Below are 19,753 nucleotides of genomic sequence, written 5' to 3' on the forward strand. Positions count from 1 at the left end.
GCACTTGCTTTTGGGAAATAATGTGTGTATTTGGGCAGTTAGAAAATTAGACTTTTTTTCTTTTTTTTATGGAGAGAAGGGAAAAAAAAAACCCAAACCCCACAGTTAATTAATCTACCAGAAAATTCAGAGTGGTTACTCTTCACTTTGTTAATAACAGTCTGTTTTCCATTATTTTCAGTTGTAGATGTTTTTATCTTGGAGGAATATTTTCACAAAGGATAGCTTTTATGGCCGTTTACTCTTAATGGTAACTCTGATGCCATCACTGTGATTTGCATAATACATAGAGTGGGGATTTCCTGTTGGGTTAACTCTTGTGAATACGTTAATATCTCTGATGGTACAGGATGTTAGGAGAGGGGAAATACTTGTGTGGCTCGGGGTGCAGAAGCCACCTTGAGGAGGGAGAGGAGCCTGTGGAAGCTTTTCTCTTGCTGTGAAATACCCATCTTACTGTCTGCTGTTTATAGTCAGCTAAATTCTTTGAAAGCAAATTGTTTAATCTGATAAACCAGATTGCCTTTTTCCTTTGTCTTGTAGCTAATGAGTACTTATTTTAGTAAAGTTGATAGTAGTGATTTAGACTAGTTGTATCTCTTTCCTACTTTCTGTGCAGTCTCTCCATTTTTAAAAAATTTTATTATTATTATTATTTTGGCTGCACTGGGTCTTCGTTGCTGCACGCGGGCTTTCTCCAGTTGTGGCGAGCGGGGGCTGCTCTTCGTTGTGGTGCCCGGGCCTCTCACCGCAGTGGGTTCTCTTGTTGTGGAGCACGGGCTCCAGGCGCGTGGGCTTCAATAGTTATGGCTCACGGGCTCTAGTAGAGCACAGGCTCAGTAGTTGTGGCGCACGGGCTTAGTTGCTCCACGGCATGTGGGATCTTCCCGGACCAGGGATCGAACCCTTGTCCCCTGCATTGGCAGGCAGATTCCCAACCACGGCGCCAGCGGTGAAGCCCAGTCTCTCCATTTTTAATAGCCTTTTAAAAATCATTTCATTATATGATTTTATTTTAATTTTCTAACACAATAGGTTCCCAAACACAAGTAGGTTTGTGGGGCTAGACCGTTATAAGTCTTTTTAAACTGAATTGCTAGTAGTCACTAGTTGGAACTCTGAATCCAGGGAACAGGGGCCATTATGGAGGAGAGTGAGAAATAAAAATGGAAGGTTTTGTAGGTTGTAAAGTTGATTAGGCCTGTGTCTCTTGGTTCTGTTTTCTTTTGCATTGGTTTCCTTTTCCTTTAGCTTCTCTCCACCTGATGGCCATCTTATATCATCAGAGATCCCAGACCGTCCATATCAAACCTGACCAAAGAACTCTGCCCCAAGGCCTCTGGCCAGATTGGATCCAGTGCCCGACCCTGTTGCAGGGTCTACAAAAGAGCTTGTGACTGACAGTCCAGAGCTTGCACAGAGAAGTGGGTTCCCGTGAGGAAGCCTGGGGCAGGGGGGCAAGGGAGGGGGAGGAACAGATGTCCATGGGAATCTGGATTAGGTTCACCTGGCTGCAGAGAGGGGGTGGGTAGGGGCACGTGGGGTCTAGACCTATGTAAAACAGGGCCACCTGAACAGATTGTGGTTGGGGGAGGAGGGCCTTCCCGTAGAAGGGAGGGTGTTCACAGGATGGCACTGTCGCCAGCCAGCATGGAGGACCGTGGGGCACTTAAACATTTAAAAACATTTTTTAAAGGTAATACTGTTGACATAATTGTGATTAAAACCAGTAGTTTCCAAATGAAATATGTAAGATGATTCATTGGGGACCAAAGTATGAGCACTTCTAGTGTTTATTTTTATCTAAAAAGGAAAGATATAGGTTAAGCTTTACTAATTCTTAATAATTGGTTGACACTGGCACCCATACTACTCTGTCCATGTGTGTAGTGTTCCTATGTCACTGCAAGTTGCATAGTACCAAAGGCTAACAGTATCACCCCTCTTATTCATTTGTGCTGTTGCAATCTATTATGATTCAAGTGGAGACTTAGGGATTACAGGATTTCATCTATTTCAGCTAAGCTAATTTTTCAAAAGGGACAGATGGCTCAAAAAGGTTGTTTCAAAAATAACCATGTAGTGATGAGGTATTCCAAACCATGGTAAGTGCTTCACGCAGATCATTCATTTAATTCTTTGCAAGGTTGTAGAGGTGGGCGCTGTTATAAATGTCATTTACAGATGAGGAAACCGACGAAGAGAGAGTGGCTTGGTAATTTCCTAGGGTCGGGTAGCAGAACCAGACTTGAACCTAGATAGCTTGGTTTCAGATCCTGTGTGCTCAGTGGCCAGGCTTTGCTGCTGTCAAGACAGATAATTACTTAAATGAATTCAAACAAATTTGATAGATAGGATCAACTATCTAATACCATAGTTTAGAAAGTAAAGGCTGTCAAGGAGAGAGTCTTTTCCACTTGCACCTATGTATGTATCTTTACGGAGATACCTTTTTCAACTTTGATATCCCTTAGAACTACATAGCCAAGTAACTGAACTGTCAAATCGCTCCATTAAAATCTATAGCCCATAGTTTACAAAAAAGCATACTGTCTCATCGCTCTTACTTAATAATTTTTAGTGAAAATAAAAAATTAGTATAATAATTTGAAATGTTCATCTTACTCACATTTGTTATATTTTTAGTGTACATAATGCAGTACATATATTATTCCTAAACAAATATGCATGTATTAGGGATATGTGCTCAAAATGATCTTATCGATGGGGATATGAGAAATCTTTTTTTTTTTTTTCCAAGACTCAGAGAAAGCAGGGATAGGTCACTGTGTTCAATAAACAATTGAGAAGTCAGTGATGAGACCTTTAATACTTGTTTCCCCTGACTTTAAACCTGGTCATGCCTTTGATCTTCAGAACCAGCTGAAAAAGCACAGGGTAGGTTTCAATCCTATTCAGAAGCAAGAGTGCAGAGGAAATCATCCCAGACAGTCTTTTGCATGAAAGCTATATACTTGAAGGATGTGTTTTTAGGTTTCAGAAACTTCGGTGAAAGTCACTACTAAAAATCAGGGAAATTGAAGGAAAAGCTTCAAAGTTACGAACAAGATTGAAAGTTAGTTTATTCTGGAGAAATAGTAGTAGTTTGAACCTTTAATTTTTCTTTAATGGGGTTGATGAAGGTAAGTAAAGAAGACCATAGTAGAAAGCCTCCAAGGTTGGTTGTAATGTTACCTATTGCTTGTAGTCAGAAGCTTAGCAGGAGGCTGACTTCAGCATTCTCCACATGCCAGTTCCTTAGCTTATTTTATTTGCTTTTTTATTAGTGGGTCAAAAGCTTCATCATCATCATTGTTTCTAATATACTGTGAGCTGCTGTCTTTTGTTTATCTACCTGCTCTGTGGAAGTTGTTAGAGTTCCCTGTTGTTTATTCTTTAATAAAATGTCCAAATTATGGGGATTGTATCTTCTGTTCAGTTTACAAAGCCATAGTTTGTTGGTCATTGGAGTCATTAGACTCTTGTACAATTACTAGTATTTTTCAGACTAATTAATACTGATTAATTGGTAAGATAATCTTAGTAGTATTGGAGGTTGTACTGCAGGTGTTCTTAGCCCCTGGATAGGCTTTATTGAAGGATATCCATGGTTGTATTCATGATCAGTGATATCTGTGCATCATTGTCATATACTTTTAGCATTTCTCTGGAAAGCCTGTAAACACATCTGTCTTTACGAAATCAGTTCTTGGCTCCGACGAGCAATGTGAACATAGAAGTTGTAAATCTTCGCTGAGTCCGTTGTCCTGTTCCTTTTTTGGGGTATTTAACTTCTTCCTCTGTTCCCTGAGTATCTTGTAAATTGGTAGTTGAATCTAGACACTTGGTTAAAGTTTAGGGATTTTATTTTGTTTTTTAAGGCAAGAATACTTTATAGGAATTGCTACATATTTCTTGGTGCACCACATCACGGGATGTAAAGTTTGAGCTGTTCATTTTGAATGATGCTGGAATGCATTGGGCGTTCAGGTCTGAGCCCCCCATTTTAAAGTTCCCCACCAACCTTTAACCAAATGTTTTAGGTATCCAGGGATAATTATCACCCAATCCATTATTTACAGTGATTTCTTCTGGATTTATTAGCCAGAATTATTCTCTAAACAGTAACTTTAATGCCCCCTGAAGTACGGTTTTTATGAGAAAGGTGGGGTAAAACTTTGCTGCTTTCCTTTCTTATATTCTTGTTTACAACTTCCACTGGAGACTAGTAAACCACATAGATATTTGTGTAGTTGATGTGCTTTTTAATCCATTGCAGTAATTCTTTTTGATGAAAGTTGGCTCTTCAAGCCACACAAAAAGATATTCCAGGCTAATCTTGTACATCGTACATTTCCGTCCATTACGTTGTATAGCCGTATCTGTAAGTCGTCCTCGTTCCTTTTTGTGGGAGAAGGGTTTTTAGAGGCCACAGTCTGGATTCAGGGGAAGTTTATTGATGTGGAGGCCTTTTCAGTGGACAGAACCTGAGAACGCAAACACACACACACACTTTAAGATTTACAAAGAGGCATGAGTTTATACTGCTAGTTCTAATTCCAATTTAACTTTAAAGGGCTTTTACTCTTCTGATTTTTACTATTGTATCTTTTTTCCTTTACGTTAAAAAATTTGATTACGGGCTTCCCTGATGGCGCAGTGGTTACGAATCTGCCTGCCAATGCAGGAGACGTGGGTTTGAGCCCTGGTCCAGGAAGAGCCCACGTGCTGCAGAGCAACTAAGCCCATGCACCACAACTACTGAGCCTGCACTCTAGAGCCCGCATGCCACAACTACTGAGCCCACGAGCCACAACTACTGAGCCTGTGCACCACAACTGCTGAAGCCCACGCGCCTAGAGCCCGTGCTCCGCAACAAGAGAAGCCACCACAGTGAGAAGCCCACGCACCCCAACGAAGAGTAGCCCCTGCTCGCCACAACTGAAGAAAGCCTGTGCGCAGCAAAGAAGACCTAACACAGCCAAAAATAAATTTTAAAACATTTTTTTTGATTCCTAGGGGATATTAACATAATTCCTTCCTTGCTTTGTCTTACAGTATATCTTTAGTGGTTTCAAAATAGCAATATCATGGGTTAATTCTAACAGTGTGAGTACTGAATGCTGTTTTAAGACTTCTTTGTTCTTTTTGTTCTTAGACTGTAGTTCAGTAGACATGGATAGTAAAAATCCTGTGTTTTAAAGTTATTTGAAGTCATTCTTTTCTTTTTTTTAAAAGCTTTATTTATTTATTTATTTTAAAATTTATTTGGTTGTGTTGGGGTCTTTTTGCTGTGCACGGGCTTTCTCTAGTTGTGGCGAGTGGGGGCTACTCTTCCTTGTGGTGCCGGCTTCTCATTGCGGTGGCTTCTCTTGTTGCGGAGCACGGGCTCTAAGCGCATGGGCTTCAGTAGTTGCGGCTCGTGGGCTCTAGTTGTGGCACACAGGCTTAGTTGCTCTGCAGCGTGTGGGATCTTCCCGGACCAGGGCTCGAACCCGTGTCCCCTGCATTGGCAGGCGGATTTTTAACCACTGCACCACCAGGGAAGCCCTCACTCTTTTCTTTACGTAGTTCTACCACCAACTTGGTACACGTTTAGGTCTGATTTATTTCTATTTATTTTCAATTTTAGGAATTTATTCTGTCTTTTTCATTTTAATTTAGTTTTTAAAAATATGTTTACAAGGTAAACTTTTTATAACCGTGTACGTGTACAGCAGTCTCACTTTCATTGCTCTTACTCTTTTCTCTTTCTCTATATATAACCATTTTTATTAGCTTTTGATATATTCTTCCTAGTTTTAAAATATAAGCAAACGTGTGCATGTATTTATGGACATAATTGAAGAGTGCCCGTTCTTCAGCATTCTTCTCCACTTGCCTGTTTCTGGTTACTGTATGCCTGCCCCCGCCCCGTGGCAGTTCTCTGAGAACTGTCCTCGTCCCTTGTTTACTCCCCAGCTCCTCAGTGATGGACTTCTAGGGGTTTTATTAGCTAGCTTTGGGAGTCAGTGTCTATTAATGGGAAGGAAAAAAGAAGGCGAAAAATATTTATTAAACCCTGTGTTATTTTCTCTGTAAAGTAGGATGACTTTCTCCCATTATTAAAGAGAAGGAAACTGAGGCTGAGTGATCAGTCACCTGCTCCAGGCCACGTGGCCAGTGAGAGGTGGGGCTGCAGTTCAGGCTTCAACTCTGGAGCCGAGTCCACGTCCTTCTGACGGATGGAGAATAATGTGACCTGGCATTTCGGCATTTCAGTGGTTCTTAGGCTGTCACGTTGATGACTTTTTCATCTAATATTTCAGAGTATCTTGTTTTTCCTTATTTTTTGTTTTTGTTTATTTTTTGGATGGCACTGAAGAACCTGATAGTAAACCTCACTCTTACGTTTTTTTTTAAAGAATTTTTGAGAGTTACATTTTTACACGTACAGTGTAGAAAATGCTTTGTATGCAACCAGTACTGTCATAACAATGGGAATTGGAAAAGGAATTCGCCAGAAGCCTGAACCTTAGCTAATCTCACTATTTAAACTATGTAGTTCTTTAACTCAGTTTTCATAAAGGCCAGATTTATTGCATGTATTTTTCTTCCGTTTTAACCTGAAACTGATGCCAGGAGCATCCATTTAATGTTAAAATTGGGTGATTTGCAATCAGGACAGTTACTTGTGCTCTCAGATACCTTCTAAGTTATGAGGATCATCAGTTCCCTATCTTGTCTTTCTCTTCTCTCAGCTTTAGACATAGGCATTCTTTCTCTGAAAACTGTGTTGCCTCAAATTTAACAAAAATGTTTTTTTCTGTTCTAGTTTGGGAATACTTGCTACTGCAATTCAGTTCTTCAAGCACTTTATTTTTGTCGTCCATTTCGGGAAAAAGTTCTCGCGTACAAGAGTCAACCTAGGAAGAAGGAGAGTCTTCTTACGTGCTTAGCAGACCTCTTCCACAGCATCGCTACCCAGAAGAAAAAGGTTGGAGTCATACCTCCTAAGAAGTTCATAACAAGATTACGGAAAGAAAATGGTAATTCTTCTACTTCTTTTTTTTTTGCGGTACGCGGGCCTCTCACTGCTGTGGCCTCTCCCGTTGCGGAGCACAGGCTCCGGACGCGCAGGCTCAGCGGCCATGGCTCACGGGCCCAGCCGCCCCGCGGCACGTGGGATCTTCCCGGACCGGGGCATGAACCCGTGTCCCCTGCATCGGCAGGCGGACTCTCAACCACTGCGCCACTAGGGAAGCCCTCGTCTGCTTCTTAATGTATTGCTTATTTAACAGGAAGATCAGGTGCAACAAGCATCAGCTGATGATGCGTTAGCTGCTGAAAAGCCAGCGGTGATATTCCTGTCTCTAACACAGTGCCAGCTTAGTGACGAGACAGTCACACAGTGATTACTGTGAGGTGTGATTGCTGTTTGAAGTATGTTGTACAAAGATCAAATTCTGTGTGCCAGGAAATGAGAAATCATAATTTCTCTTTTTTGCCTGTTTGGCTTTTCTATCAAGAAGAGTTGTGGGGTTTTGGGGTGTTTTTCTTTCACTTATTGTTCATTTGTTGTTCTCATAATGCTTTCATGTATGTTAACTCATTTGATCCTTATGATAACCTGATGAGAGAGCATGTTATTTACCCCATTTTAGCCATGAAAAAAACAGAAGCTAAAAGACTTGCCAGGAGTCACACCCCAGGGAAAGGAAAGACCTAACACAATAAAGTAAACTTTCTGGCTTAGGGTAGGTAGTTTTAACTTTACCTCCTGTCCCCACCCCACTTTTAAAAATAGTTACTGATTGCATCCCACTTCTCTTTTCTCTCTTAAAATATTTTTCATTTAATTTTCATAGCAAGTGCATAAGTTAGACATTACTTCCTCACTTTACGTGATGTCACTGGCTCTCAGAGACGTTAAGGTCACCTGTTAAGCCCCACACTTCTTCCTGACATCTGAGCCCAGTGTTCTGTCCAGTGTGGTGTGCTACCTCAGAAGGTTCAGTTGGACTCAAGAAACGTGTAGAATGCTGCTTGTTTGTTCGTTTGTTTGGATGTAGGCATTTCAATCACTGCAGAAATAAAATTGAGTAGTGTTTTTCGTTACATTTGTTATCTATTAAATATAGTGATGCGCACAGAAATATGACCTGAGAAGTCTTTAGTGTTGGTTTTTAAACACATCAGTGGGGAGGCCTGCCCTTAAGTCAGTTGACACTGTTCATTATCACATGAATTGAGATGAGCATGGGTCATATCTCGTTCCCTAAAACATATGAAGGTGCTGAAATAATATGGCTCTAGGTTACTACTCTTTTTTTTTTTTTTTTTTTTCCGGTACGCGGGCCTCTCACTGTTGTGGCCTCTCCCATTGCGGAGCGCAGGCTCAGTGGCCATGGCTCACGGGCCCAGCCGTTCTGCGGCATGTGGGATCTTCCCGGACCGGGGCACGAACCTGTGTCCCCTGCATCGGCAGGTGGACTCTCAACCACTGCGCCACCAGGGAGGCCCCTCATTGTAGTTTTGATTTGCATTTTCCTAATAATTAGTGATGTTGAGCATTTTTTCATGTGCCTCTTGGCCATCTGTATGTGTTCTTTGGTGAAATGTCTATTTAGGTCTTCCACCAATTTTTTAATTGAATTGTTTGTTTTTTTTGATATTGAGCTCCATGAGCTGTTTGTATATTTTGGAAATTAATCCTTTGTTGTTTTATTTGCAAATATATTCTCCTATCCTGAGGGTTGTCTTTTTGTCTTGTTTATGGTTTCCTTTGCTGTGAAAAAGCTTTTAAGTTTAATTAAGTCCCATGTGTTTATTTTTGTTTTTATTTCCTTTACTGTAGGAGGTGGGTCAAAAAAGATATTGCTGTGGTTTATGTCAAACAGTGTTTTTCCTATGTTTTCCTCTAAGAGTTTTATAGTGTCTGGCCTTACATTTAGGTCTTTAATCCATTTTGGGTTTATTTTTGTGTATGGTGTTAGGGAGTGTTCTAATTTCATTCTTTTACATGTAGCTGTCCAGTTTTCCCAGCACCACTTACTGAAGAGGCTGCCTTTTCTCCATTGTATGTTCTTGCCTCCTTTGTCATAAATTAGGTGCCCATATGTGTGTGGGTTTATCTCTGGGCATTCTAACCTGTACTGTTGATCTACATTTGTTTTTGTGCCAGTACCATACTGTCTTGATTACTGTAGCTTTGTGGTATAGTTTGAAGTTGGGGAGCCTGATTCCTCCAACTCCGTTTTTTATCTCAAGATTGCTTTGGCTATTTGGGGTCTTTTGTGTTTCCATACGAATTGTAAAATTTTTTGTTCTAATTCTGTGAAGAATGCCATTGGTAGTTTGTTGGGGATTGCATTGAATCTGTAGATTGCTTTGGGTAGTATAGTCATTTTCACAATATTGATTCTTCCAATCCAGGAACATGGTATATTTCTCCATGTGTTTATGTTATCTTTGATTTCTTTCATCAGTGTTTTATAGTCTTCTGAGTACAAGTCTTTTGCCTCCTTAGGCAGGTTTATTCCTAGGTATTTTATTCCTTTTGTTGCAATGGTAAATGGGAGCGTTTCCTTAATTTCTCTTTCTGATTTTTCGTTGGTGGTGTACAGGAATGCCAGAGATTTCTGTGCATTAATTTTGTATCCTGCAAGCTTACCAAATTCATTGATTAGTTCTAGCAGTTTTCTGGTGGCATCTTTGGATTTTCTATATATAATATCATGTCATCTGCAAACAGAGACAGTTTTACTTCTTCTTTTCCAATTTGTATTCCTTTTATTTCTTTTTCTTCTCTGATTGCTGTGGCTAGGACTTCCAAAACTATGTTGGGTAAGAGTGGCGAGAGTGGACATCCTTGTCTTCTCCTGATCTTAGTGGAAATGCTTTCAGTTTTTTACCATTGGGTATGATGCTTGCCGTGGGTTTGTCATATATGGCCTTTATTATGTTGAGGTAGGTTCCCTCTATGCCCATTTTCTGGAGAGTTTTTATCATAGATCGGTATTAAATTTTGTCAAAAGCTTTTTCTGCATCTACTGAGATGATCATATGATTTTTATTCCTTAATTTGCTAATGTGGTGTATCCCATTGATTGATTTGCGTATATTGGAGAATCCTTGCATCCCTGGGATAAATCCCACTTGATCATGGTGTATGATCCTTTTAATGTGTTGTTGGATTCTGTTTGCTAGTATTTTGTTCAGGATTTTTGCATCTATGTTCATCAGTGATATTGGTCTTTAATTTTCTTTTTTTGTGATACCTGTTTCTGGTTTTGGTATCAGGGTGATGGTGGTTTCATAGAATGAATTTGGGAGTGTTTCTCCCTCTGCAACTTTTTGGAAGAGTTTGAGAAGGAAGGGTGTTAGCTATTCTCTAAATGTTTGATAGAATTCACCTGTGAAGCCATCTGGTCCTGGACTTTTGTTTGTTGGAAGATTTTTAATTATGGTTTCAATTTCACTACTTGTGATAGGTCTGTTTATTATTTCTAATTCTTCCTGGTTCAGTCTTGGAAAATTGTACCTTTCCAAGAATTTGTCCATTTCTTTGTGGTTGTACATTTTATTGGCATATAGTTGTTTGTAGTAGTCTCTTATAATCCTTTGTATTCCTGTAGTGTCAGTTGTGATTTCTCCTTTTTCATTTCTAATTTTATTGATTTGTGTTCTCTCCCGTTTTTTCTTGATGAGTCTGGCTAGGGTTTATCAGTTTTGTTTATCTTCTCAAAGAACCAGCTTTTAGTTTTATTGATGTTTTCTTCATTTCTATTTCATTTATTTCTGCTCTGATTTTTATGTTTCTTTCCTTCTACTGACTTTGGGTTTTCTTTGTTCTTTCTCTGGTTGTTTTAAGTCTGTAGGGTTAGATTGTTTACTTGAGATTTTTCTTGTTTCTTGAGGTGAGATTGAATTGCTATAAACTTTCCTCTTAGAACTGCTTTTGCTGCATCCCATAGGTTTTGGGTCGTAGTGTTTTCGTTGTCATTTGTTTCTATGTATTTTTTAATTTCTTCTTTGATTTCTTCAGTGATCTCTTGGTTATTTAGTAGCGCACTGTTTAGCTTCTGTGTATTTGTTTCTTACACTTTTTTTTCCTGTAATTGATTTCCAGTCTCATAGCATTGTGGTCAGAAAAGATGCTTGATACGATTTCAACTTTCTTAAATTTTCTGAGGCTTGATTTGTGACCCAAGATGTGATCTATCCTGGAGAATGTTCCATGTGCACTTGAAAAGAAAGTGTATTCTACCACTTTTGGGTGGAATGTTCTATAAATATCAGTTAAATCTATCTGGTCTGTTGTGTCATTTAAAGCTTGTATTTCCTTATTTATTTTCTGTTGGATGATCTGTCCACTGGTGTAAGTGGCGTGTTAAAGGACCCTACTGTTATTGTGTTACTGTCGATTTCTCCTTTCATGGTTGTTAACATTTGCCTTATGTGTTGAGGTGCTCCTATGTTGGGGCATAAACATTTATAATTGTTATATCTTTTTCTTGGATTGATCCTTTTATCATTATGTAGTGTCCCTCCTTATCTCTTGTAACAGTCTTTATTTTAAAGTCTATTTTATCTGATACAAGTATTGCTACTCCAGCTTTCTTTTGATTTCCATGTGCATGGAATATCTTTTTCCATCCCTTCACTTGCAGTCTGTATGTGTCCGTAGGTCTGAAGTAGGTCTCTTGTAGACAGCATATATATGGGTCTTGTTTTTGTATCCATTCAGTCAGTCTGTGTCTTTTGGTTGGGGCATTTAATCCACTTACATTCAAGGTTATTATTGACATGTATGTTCCTATTACCATTTTCTTAATTGTTTTGGGTTTGTTTTTGTGGGTCTTTTTCTTCTCTTATGTTTCCTGCCTGGAGAAGTTCCTTTAGCATTTGTTGTGAAGCTGGTTTGGTGGTGCTGAATTCTGTTAGCTTTTGCTTGTCTGGAAAGCTTTTGATTTCTCTGAATCTGAATGAGATCCTTGCTGGGTAGAGCAATCTTGGCTGTAGGTTTTTCTCTTTCCTCGCTTTAAGTATATCCTGCCACTCCCTCTGGCCTGTAGAATTTCTGCTGAAAAATCAGCTGATAACCTTATGGGGATTCCTTCGCATGTTATTTTTTGGTTTTCCCTTGCTGCTTTTAATATTTTTTCTTTGAATTTATTTTTTGTTATTTTGATTAGTATGTTTCTTGGTGTGTTTTTCCTAGGGTTTATCCTTTATGAGACTCTCTGTGCTTCCAGGACTTGGGTGACTATTTCCTTTCCCATGTTAGGGAAGTTTTGGACTGTAATGTCTTCTCATATTTTCTCAGACCCTTTCTTTTTCTCTTCTGGGACCCCTGTGATTTGAGTGTCGGTGCATTTAGTGTTGTCCCAGAGGTCTCTTAGGCTGTCTTCATTTCTTTTCATTCTTTTCTCTTTACTCTGTTCCACAGCAGTGAATCCAGCATTGTGTCTTCCAGGTCACTTATCCATTCTTCTGCCTCAGTTGTTCTGTTATGGATTCCTTCTAGTGTATTTTTCATTTCAGTTACTGTGTTGTTCATCGCTGTTTGTTTGTTCTTTAGTTCTTCTAGATGTTTGTTAAACGTTTCTTGTTTTTCTCAATCCGTGCCTCCATTCTATTTCTGAGATTCTGGATCATCTTTACTATCATTACTCTGAATTCTTTTTCAGGTAGATTGCCTATTTCCTCTTCATTTATTTGGTCTTATAGGTTTTTACCTTGATCCTTCACCTTTGACATATTTTTTGCTGTCTCATTTTTTTTTTTTTATGAGTGGCATTGTGTTCCTGTCTTACTGGTGGTTTGGCCTGAGGTTTCCAACACTGGAGTTTGTAGGCTGTTGGGTAGAGCTGGGTCTTGGTGCTGAGATGAGGACCTTCGTGAGACCTCAATCCAATGAATATTCCCTGGGGTCTTAGGTTCTCTGTTAGTCCAGTGGTTTCGACACAGAGCTCCCACCGCAGGAGCTTCAGCCAGACCCCCTGCTCGTGAACCAAGATCCCACAAGCCACGTGGGGTGGCAAAAAAAAAAAAAAAAACAATAAAGTAAAAAATAAAATTAGAGTAGGAAACTAACAGATATGTTAGAAAGACTATAAAAATAAAAATATAGATGAATCAACAACCGGAGAGTACATCAGTACCGCAATAGTAGAAAAAGAGGAGGGAAAAGGAAAAGAAAAGAAAGAAAAGGAGAAAAAAGAGGGGGAAAAGCCGTTGGCTGTGGAGGGCGGGGCCTAAGCAAGGGCGAGGTTTGGGTAGTGGGCGGGGCCTATTCTTAGGACCCACAGGACTGGAAAAGGCCCTGGGGCTGTGGGGGGTGGGGCTTAGGCTGAAGGAACAGAAGGGGCCCAGGCGTGCCCCCCAGCCCTGGTCTCAGAGGGCCAGAGACCTCACCTGGGAGCCCAGCAGGCTTCCTGGGCTCGAGTGGGCTGGGCAAACGCTCTCCTCTCCTCTCCTGCTCCTCCCACCTGCCTCTCCTGTTCTCCCCTCGGCCTCCCTCCTATGCCCATGGGGCCAGGGGGATGGGTGGGCCCTGGAGGGCAGAGGACCGGCCTGGGAGCCCAGCAGGCTCCCCCGGGGCCGAGTGGGCAGGGCACACGCCCTGCGCTCCTCTCCCTCTCCTCCGGGGGGGTGGGGGGGGGGTGGGGGGGGTCCCTCCCATCTGCCTCTCCTGCTCTCCCCAGCCTCCCTCCTGGCCCACGAGCCCTGGAGGGTGCTTTGGAGCGGGGGTACCAGCCTGGGCGCTTAGCAGGCTTCCCGGCGCAAGTGGGCCAGGCCATTGCCCTCTGTTCCTCTCCCACTCCTCCCGAAGGGCCCCTCCCGCCTGCCTCTCCTGATCTCCCCGGCCTCAGCGGCGCCGATCCTGTCTGGCTTCCACTTCTCCTCCCGCTTCAGTCCCCCCACGTGCTACCGGTTCACTTGGGGGTTCCTCCCGTCTCCTTGGGCGTCAAGGTCCCCACAAGTGGCTGGCAGGCACCCTAGTTGGGAGACGCTAACTTGGCATCTTCCCACACCGCCATCTTAGAATGTATTTTCTGGAGCGTTCTTAAATCAGTCTCCTTCCATGTTATGTTAAAAATTTCCCATTCTGTATTCCCAGTGGATGTTAGCTCTATATTGTTTTAACCGCTATTGCTTTATATTACTAATCATTTAGATATCCCTTGGAAAGAATCTATTTTAATTTCAGTAATGGATTTTTGTTTTTAAAATTTTCATTTATGTTACCTAATCACAGCAGAAGACACTAGCACTGTGCTCCTGCACGTGGTGTGACAACAGTTGCTCCATATGTATGTTGTCTCTGATGACAGGGGTATTTGCATTGCATTAATGATTATATGCTTAGTCTTTACTGTGTTCCAGGCACTGTGCAGGAATTAGGGATAATGAAATAAGGCAGACCTCTGCCCTCATGGGGCTGACATTCTAGCGAGAAAGACAGACAAACAGTTACGTAAGATAATGTGTCATTGCTACAAATAAACGTAAGCAGGGCAAGGTGGTAGAGGATGAGGGAGTTGATAAGTGATGTGAGAGCAGAGATGTGAAGTGAGAGACAAGTCATTTGAAGATCAGAAGCAGGGTTGTTCCAAGCAGGTAGAACAGAAACTGCACTTGCCCTGAGTGCTTGAAGGACAGCAAGAAAATTACTGCAGGTAGAGAGGAGTGAGATGAAGATCAAGTCAGAGAGAAGGAAGGGCCAGGCAGCTCCCGGTTTATTGTGAAAAAGCCACGGGAGGCCCCTGGAGGGCTCCGCTCTGCATCAGAAGGTCCCCTGGCCGCCGGGGGCCTGGCGGCAGGAAGGGGCGCCCATGGGCAGCACGAGGAGAAGCATGGCGACTGGCCGGGAGACCGCTGCAGTCGTGGAGGTAGGAGACGAAGCCGTCCGCTTATGACGATTGACTCCTGTCAGCTCTCCCTTGTTTAGAGAGTTAACACACAGGTTTGTGACCTAACCAACTGAGTTGACGCAGCTGGATCATCTAAGGAGGACTTGAAGTCAGACCCGCTGGCTCAAGGCAAAGTGCATTATTCACATGGTTGTTTGGGGCCAAGTTTATTCTTCTCATGTCGTCTTAGCTGTTCCAACCCCTGTTGTCTGTTCCTTCATTCATTCACTCAAGAACTGTCAGGCACGTCTAATGTGTGGCAGTACTGTTCTGAGTGCGGGGGATACAGCAGTGAATGCAGGAGGAAGGGTGCTGCTTCTCAGGGAACCTGTATGTGCACAGCAGCATTGCAGGTGCTATGGAGAGACACAGATACAAAAATATAAACACATATTCAAGTATTCGTCTTCCTCAAGCGAGGAAATAACTACTTGTTCACAAATAACAGCTATGAAATAGATTTTAGTAAATAATTTCTCATATTCATTAATCCTTTTTCTCCAAAAGAGCATGAAAGGTATTTTGTATGATGAAAAGCTGTAGCTATTTCTGAATTATGAAGAAAACTTACTTTCAGGCAGTGATTCAGTTTCCCTCTTTTATTTTGTTTGCATTGATGTTACAGCTGTACCAGGACTTTGATAGCTTATACGTTTCATATACGTTTATTTAATATTGACATTGTCTGTCTCTCCCGCTAGACTGTCAGTTCCTCAGTGTCGGGAGCCATTTGTTTCTATGCACCTTTGTAGTCCGAGGACTTAATCCAGTTCCTGGCACATCGGGGGTGCTTACTAGATATTTGTTGGATGAGTGAATGCATGAGTGAATTTGTTTAATTTGCCAAAGCAAGTTTGAAGTCCGCCTTGCCCATTATGCTGCTTTGCAGAGAAGAAGGCCACCCATAAGAAAGCTAAGAGTCTAGAAATTAGATATAATACAGTTTACAGGGACTGTTGTGAGGCCATTTAGTCGATGATGTTTGGATGTTTATGTGGTCTTGGTTGATGTTTAAAACTACAGTGGCTGCTCTTAGTTTAGGCTCTGCAAGGTTCTGGTATGTTTGGTTTACTATGTTTATGGAGAATGGATGATAATATTTAAAATATTTTAACAAAATAGAGTATTTTCTGATTTACTTTGCATCTCATTTGTAGAGCATTCAGGTCAGTTGAGGTATTTCTTTGAATATGATGTCATTATTCTGTATTAAAGGAACATCCCCCCAAAAAAGATACTTCATCTTTTAAAAAAATAAAAACATTTGCATATTTCTGCTTTACAAAAAATATTTGTTTTGAAAAACATGCATGTATGCTAAAATAATTTAAGAGGGAAGAGTGAGTCTAGCTTGTGGCATTAAGCCGTCATGTAGCTACCCACTGTGGTGAATTATTCATCCCTCACCCTAACCAGGCCCTTAGCAGTGGTTACAAGTCTTTTTCCTGGCCCTCTCCCATCATCCCTCCCTCTGTATTCTCCATGACCCCCCAGTCTGTTTCCACTTTGTTCAAGACCCCGAATCGCCTCTAGCATAATCTCCCTGCAGTCCTCATCTTAGTGGGCCTCCTGAGGTTGGTGATTCTGGATTTGTGACCTGGGGAGGGGTGAGTGAGAGATGGAAGCTCTTGGTCTTTGAGGGGCCCCATTCATGTCCAGGAGCTGCCTGGACACAGAGCAGGTTAGGGCAGGAGTCAGGGTGGATGGAGAAACCATGGGTCAGGCCGTTAGTGGGCGAGGGGAGGTTAGCCATGACCACAGAAGGGTGAGGGTTAAGGGTAGGATGGCCAGATCTTATGCGCTTTCTTGATTGAGGGAGAGGTGTTTTTTTTTTTTTTTTTTTGCGGTACGCGGGCCTCTCCCTGTTGCGGCCTCTCCCGTTGCGGAGCACAGGCTCCGGACGCGCAGGCTCAGCGGCCACGGCTCACGGGCCCAGCCGCTCCGCGGCATGTGGGATCTTCCCGGACCGGGGCACGAACCCGCGTCCCCTGCATCGGCAGGCGGACTCTCAACCACTGCGCCACCAGGGAAGCCCGAGGGAGACTTTTTATATGCAAGTGAAAGTGTAGTGGTTTCGGGGTGGCACAGGAAGCTAGAAGATGCCAAAGGTTGAAGAAATGGGGAGTTTAGAACAGAAAGCAGCTCCTAGAAGGAACAGCAGACAAAGGGTTGCGAAAGAAGAAAATCCCAAGGATGCGGAAGGAAATGAGGTACAATGATAGTGGAGGCTGGGGGGCGCAGGGCGGTGTTCTTAGGGATGGAGGTTATTGCCTTGAGAGGCAAGGGGAAGGTCGTTGACCTCAGTCATCTCAGCCTTGGCATAGACCAGTGCATTGGCGGCGCCATCTGAGGGTTCCGAGCACGACCTGGCTTGATCTCGGAGACGGAGAGGATGGCCGGAGGGTTTGCAGAGGTGCAGGCGTCTCACGGTGTGGGTGGCGTGCAGTGACGTCTGCCGGAGCAGGTGGTGGGAGTGGTGTCAGATGCTTCGGATCCACTGTCCCTCGTGGGCAAAACCCAGAAGACACGCAGTACAGCAAATTAAAGATCAGTTCGAGGTTAAGTCCACATGGACTAATGCAGGAACTCTTAGGACTCGGGGCTTTTATTGTTCTTAAAAATAACATAGGGAGTTTGTTTAAGGCTAATCAAGCCCCTCAGGACAGACTTATGGCAGAGAAGTGAAGTGTGGCTCCAGGTGCAGTCCTAGCATCGTTGTGTTGGCCTGTGACATGCCCGTGACCAGAGGTGGAGCCACAGGATGGAGCCAGTCTTGCTCTAGCACCTGCATCTTAAATGTGATACTTTTCAGAGGTCTTTTTGACACCTAGATTAAAATCATTATTTTCTTTTAATATTCATGAAAATGAATATTTTCACTTCCTCCCATTTTATAATAACCTTGCAGAGGAAGATCGTATTCCATTTTAGAGACAGGAAAATCAAGACCTTTTTCGTTACAGTGGGCTTGAATGTTTTTTCTTGTGTTTTATTTAAACTTCTGAGTTTTGTTTCTATAAATTGTTGATTTCAAGTCCTTTGCCAACTTTGTGTTTTCTGTTGTGTTGAGATAAACTCTTTATATTATATGTTGAAGCTGTTAATAACTTTCAGGTTTCACTGTTTTTAACTTTTTCAATGAGTTCTAATGCATGGAACTCAGTTTTATGCAGTCATGTCTGTAGCTCTTCTAAAATGTAATTTTTAAATTCCTTTTATTTTAGGAAGGCTCTCCTTAAATTTTCTTCTCAATTTCTATTCTATCGTTTAAAAAACTGTAAACTGTGAACTTCCTGGCACTTATTAAATGTTTACGGAAGCTCTGAAGGTGAAGCTTCCTGACTGGGTGGTCATCTGAGTGCGTTTTGTTGGCTGGACCGCGGGCGCCTTGTGTGGCCAGGTGGCCCCGGCTGCCTGTGTGTGGCTCGCTGGGGCCGGACGGCCTGGCTTGAATCCGGGCCCTGCCGCTTCCTGGCAGTGACTTTACCACTTGATCCCCTTTCCTCGCTTGTGAAATACCGTTAATAGCAGTGTCACAGGGCATGAGACCCTGCCCCTGAAGTCCTTCGTCTTCAGGCTCAGGGTGCGTGATGCAAGCACAGGTCAAGCACTTAATGTTAGCGACCCTCAGGTTTCCACGACATTTACTTATTCCTGTAACTACAGGGAACGTTCCACAGAGTTACAGACCTCACATTTGGAAGGGGCCTTAGAGATTCTCTGGATTAAATAGGTAGTTCATGATGCCTTTGTTCCCTAAGCCTGACTGCACGGCAGAGTCACCTGGAGGAGCTTTGAAAAGTGCAGGTTCCAGGCCTCATCTCTGACTTAATCAGAATCTCTAGCATGTATGGCCCAGTATTTTTTAATGTTAACAACTTCCTCTGTGGTTCTTATGCATTTGCATTGGCACTGCCAAGAGGTTGTCCAGCTTCTACTTTAAAACTTTCCATGTTGGGACTTCCCTGGTGGTGCAGTGGTTAAGAATCCGCCTGCCAATGCAGGGGATGCTGGTTCAATCCCTGATCCAGGAAGATCCCACATGCCGCGGAGCAGCTAAGCCCGTGCGCCACAACTACTGAGCCTGCGCTCTAGAGCCTGCGAGCCACAACTACTGAGCCCACGTGCCACAACTACTGAAGCCTCCGCGCCTAGAGCCCATGCTCTGCAACAAGAGAAGCCACCGCAGTGAGAAGCCCGCGCACCGCAACGAAGAGCAGCCCCCGCTCGCCGCAACTAGAGAAAGCCCGCGTGCAGCAACAAAGACCCAATGCAGCAGCCAAAAATAAAAAAAACTTGCCATGTTGTAATATTTGTGGAGTAATAGATTAAATGAGTTAATAAAAAGCGGTTGTTTCTTATCTCCTCAGTACATTATGTGTGAGGATAGGTTTTGCTCTTTTCTCATTGATCTATTAGTATTCTTTTAAAGATTCTCTTTCATTGTAACTTTATTTTCTCCAAATTCAGTCATAATGTGTATATGTGAACGATACCTATATCTTGTACATTACTCTAACAGTCCCAGACATTTTACTTAGCTCTGATAGAATACTATTCTTTTTTTAATTTAGTTTTTTAATGAAGTTATTAATTCTGAAATATGCTTATTTTCAGAGCTTTTTGACAACTACATGCAGCAAGATGCCCATGAATTCTTAAATTACCTACTAAACACGATTGCCGATATCTTACAAGAAGAGAGAAAGCAGGAAAAGCAAAATGGTCGTTTGCCCAACGGTAATATTGACAGTGAAAATAACAACAGCACACCAGACCCAACGTGGGTTCATGAGATTTTTCAGGGAACATTAACTAATGAAACCAGATGTCTTACTTGTGAAACTGTAAGTATA

The 19,753-nt window shown here is 42.3% G+C and overlaps 1 protein-coding gene across 3 annotated transcripts in view; it reads left to right on the plus strand.

The window, feature by feature from the left end:
• Positions 1 to 19,753, plus strand: part of USP12 (ubiquitin specific peptidase 12) — a 78,296-nt gene that overhangs the window by 39,760 nt on the left and 18,783 nt on the right. For all 3 annotated transcript variants that reach the window (XM_004281775.3, XM_049701296.1, XM_033409439.2), the window contains 2 exons: positions 6,815 to 7,028; positions 19,515 to 19,744. In XM_004281775.3, the coding sequence (XP_004281823.1) occupies positions 6,815 to 7,028; positions 19,515 to 19,744 (444 nt within the window). The remainder of the gene's footprint in view (positions 1 to 6,814; positions 7,029 to 19,514; positions 19,745 to 19,753) is intronic.

This window comes from Orcinus orca, chromosome 18, assembly GCF_937001465.1.
Source record: "Orcinus orca chromosome 18, mOrcOrc1.1, whole genome shotgun sequence".
Lineage (NCBI taxonomy): Eukaryota > Metazoa > Chordata > Mammalia > Artiodactyla > Delphinidae > Orcinus > Orcinus orca.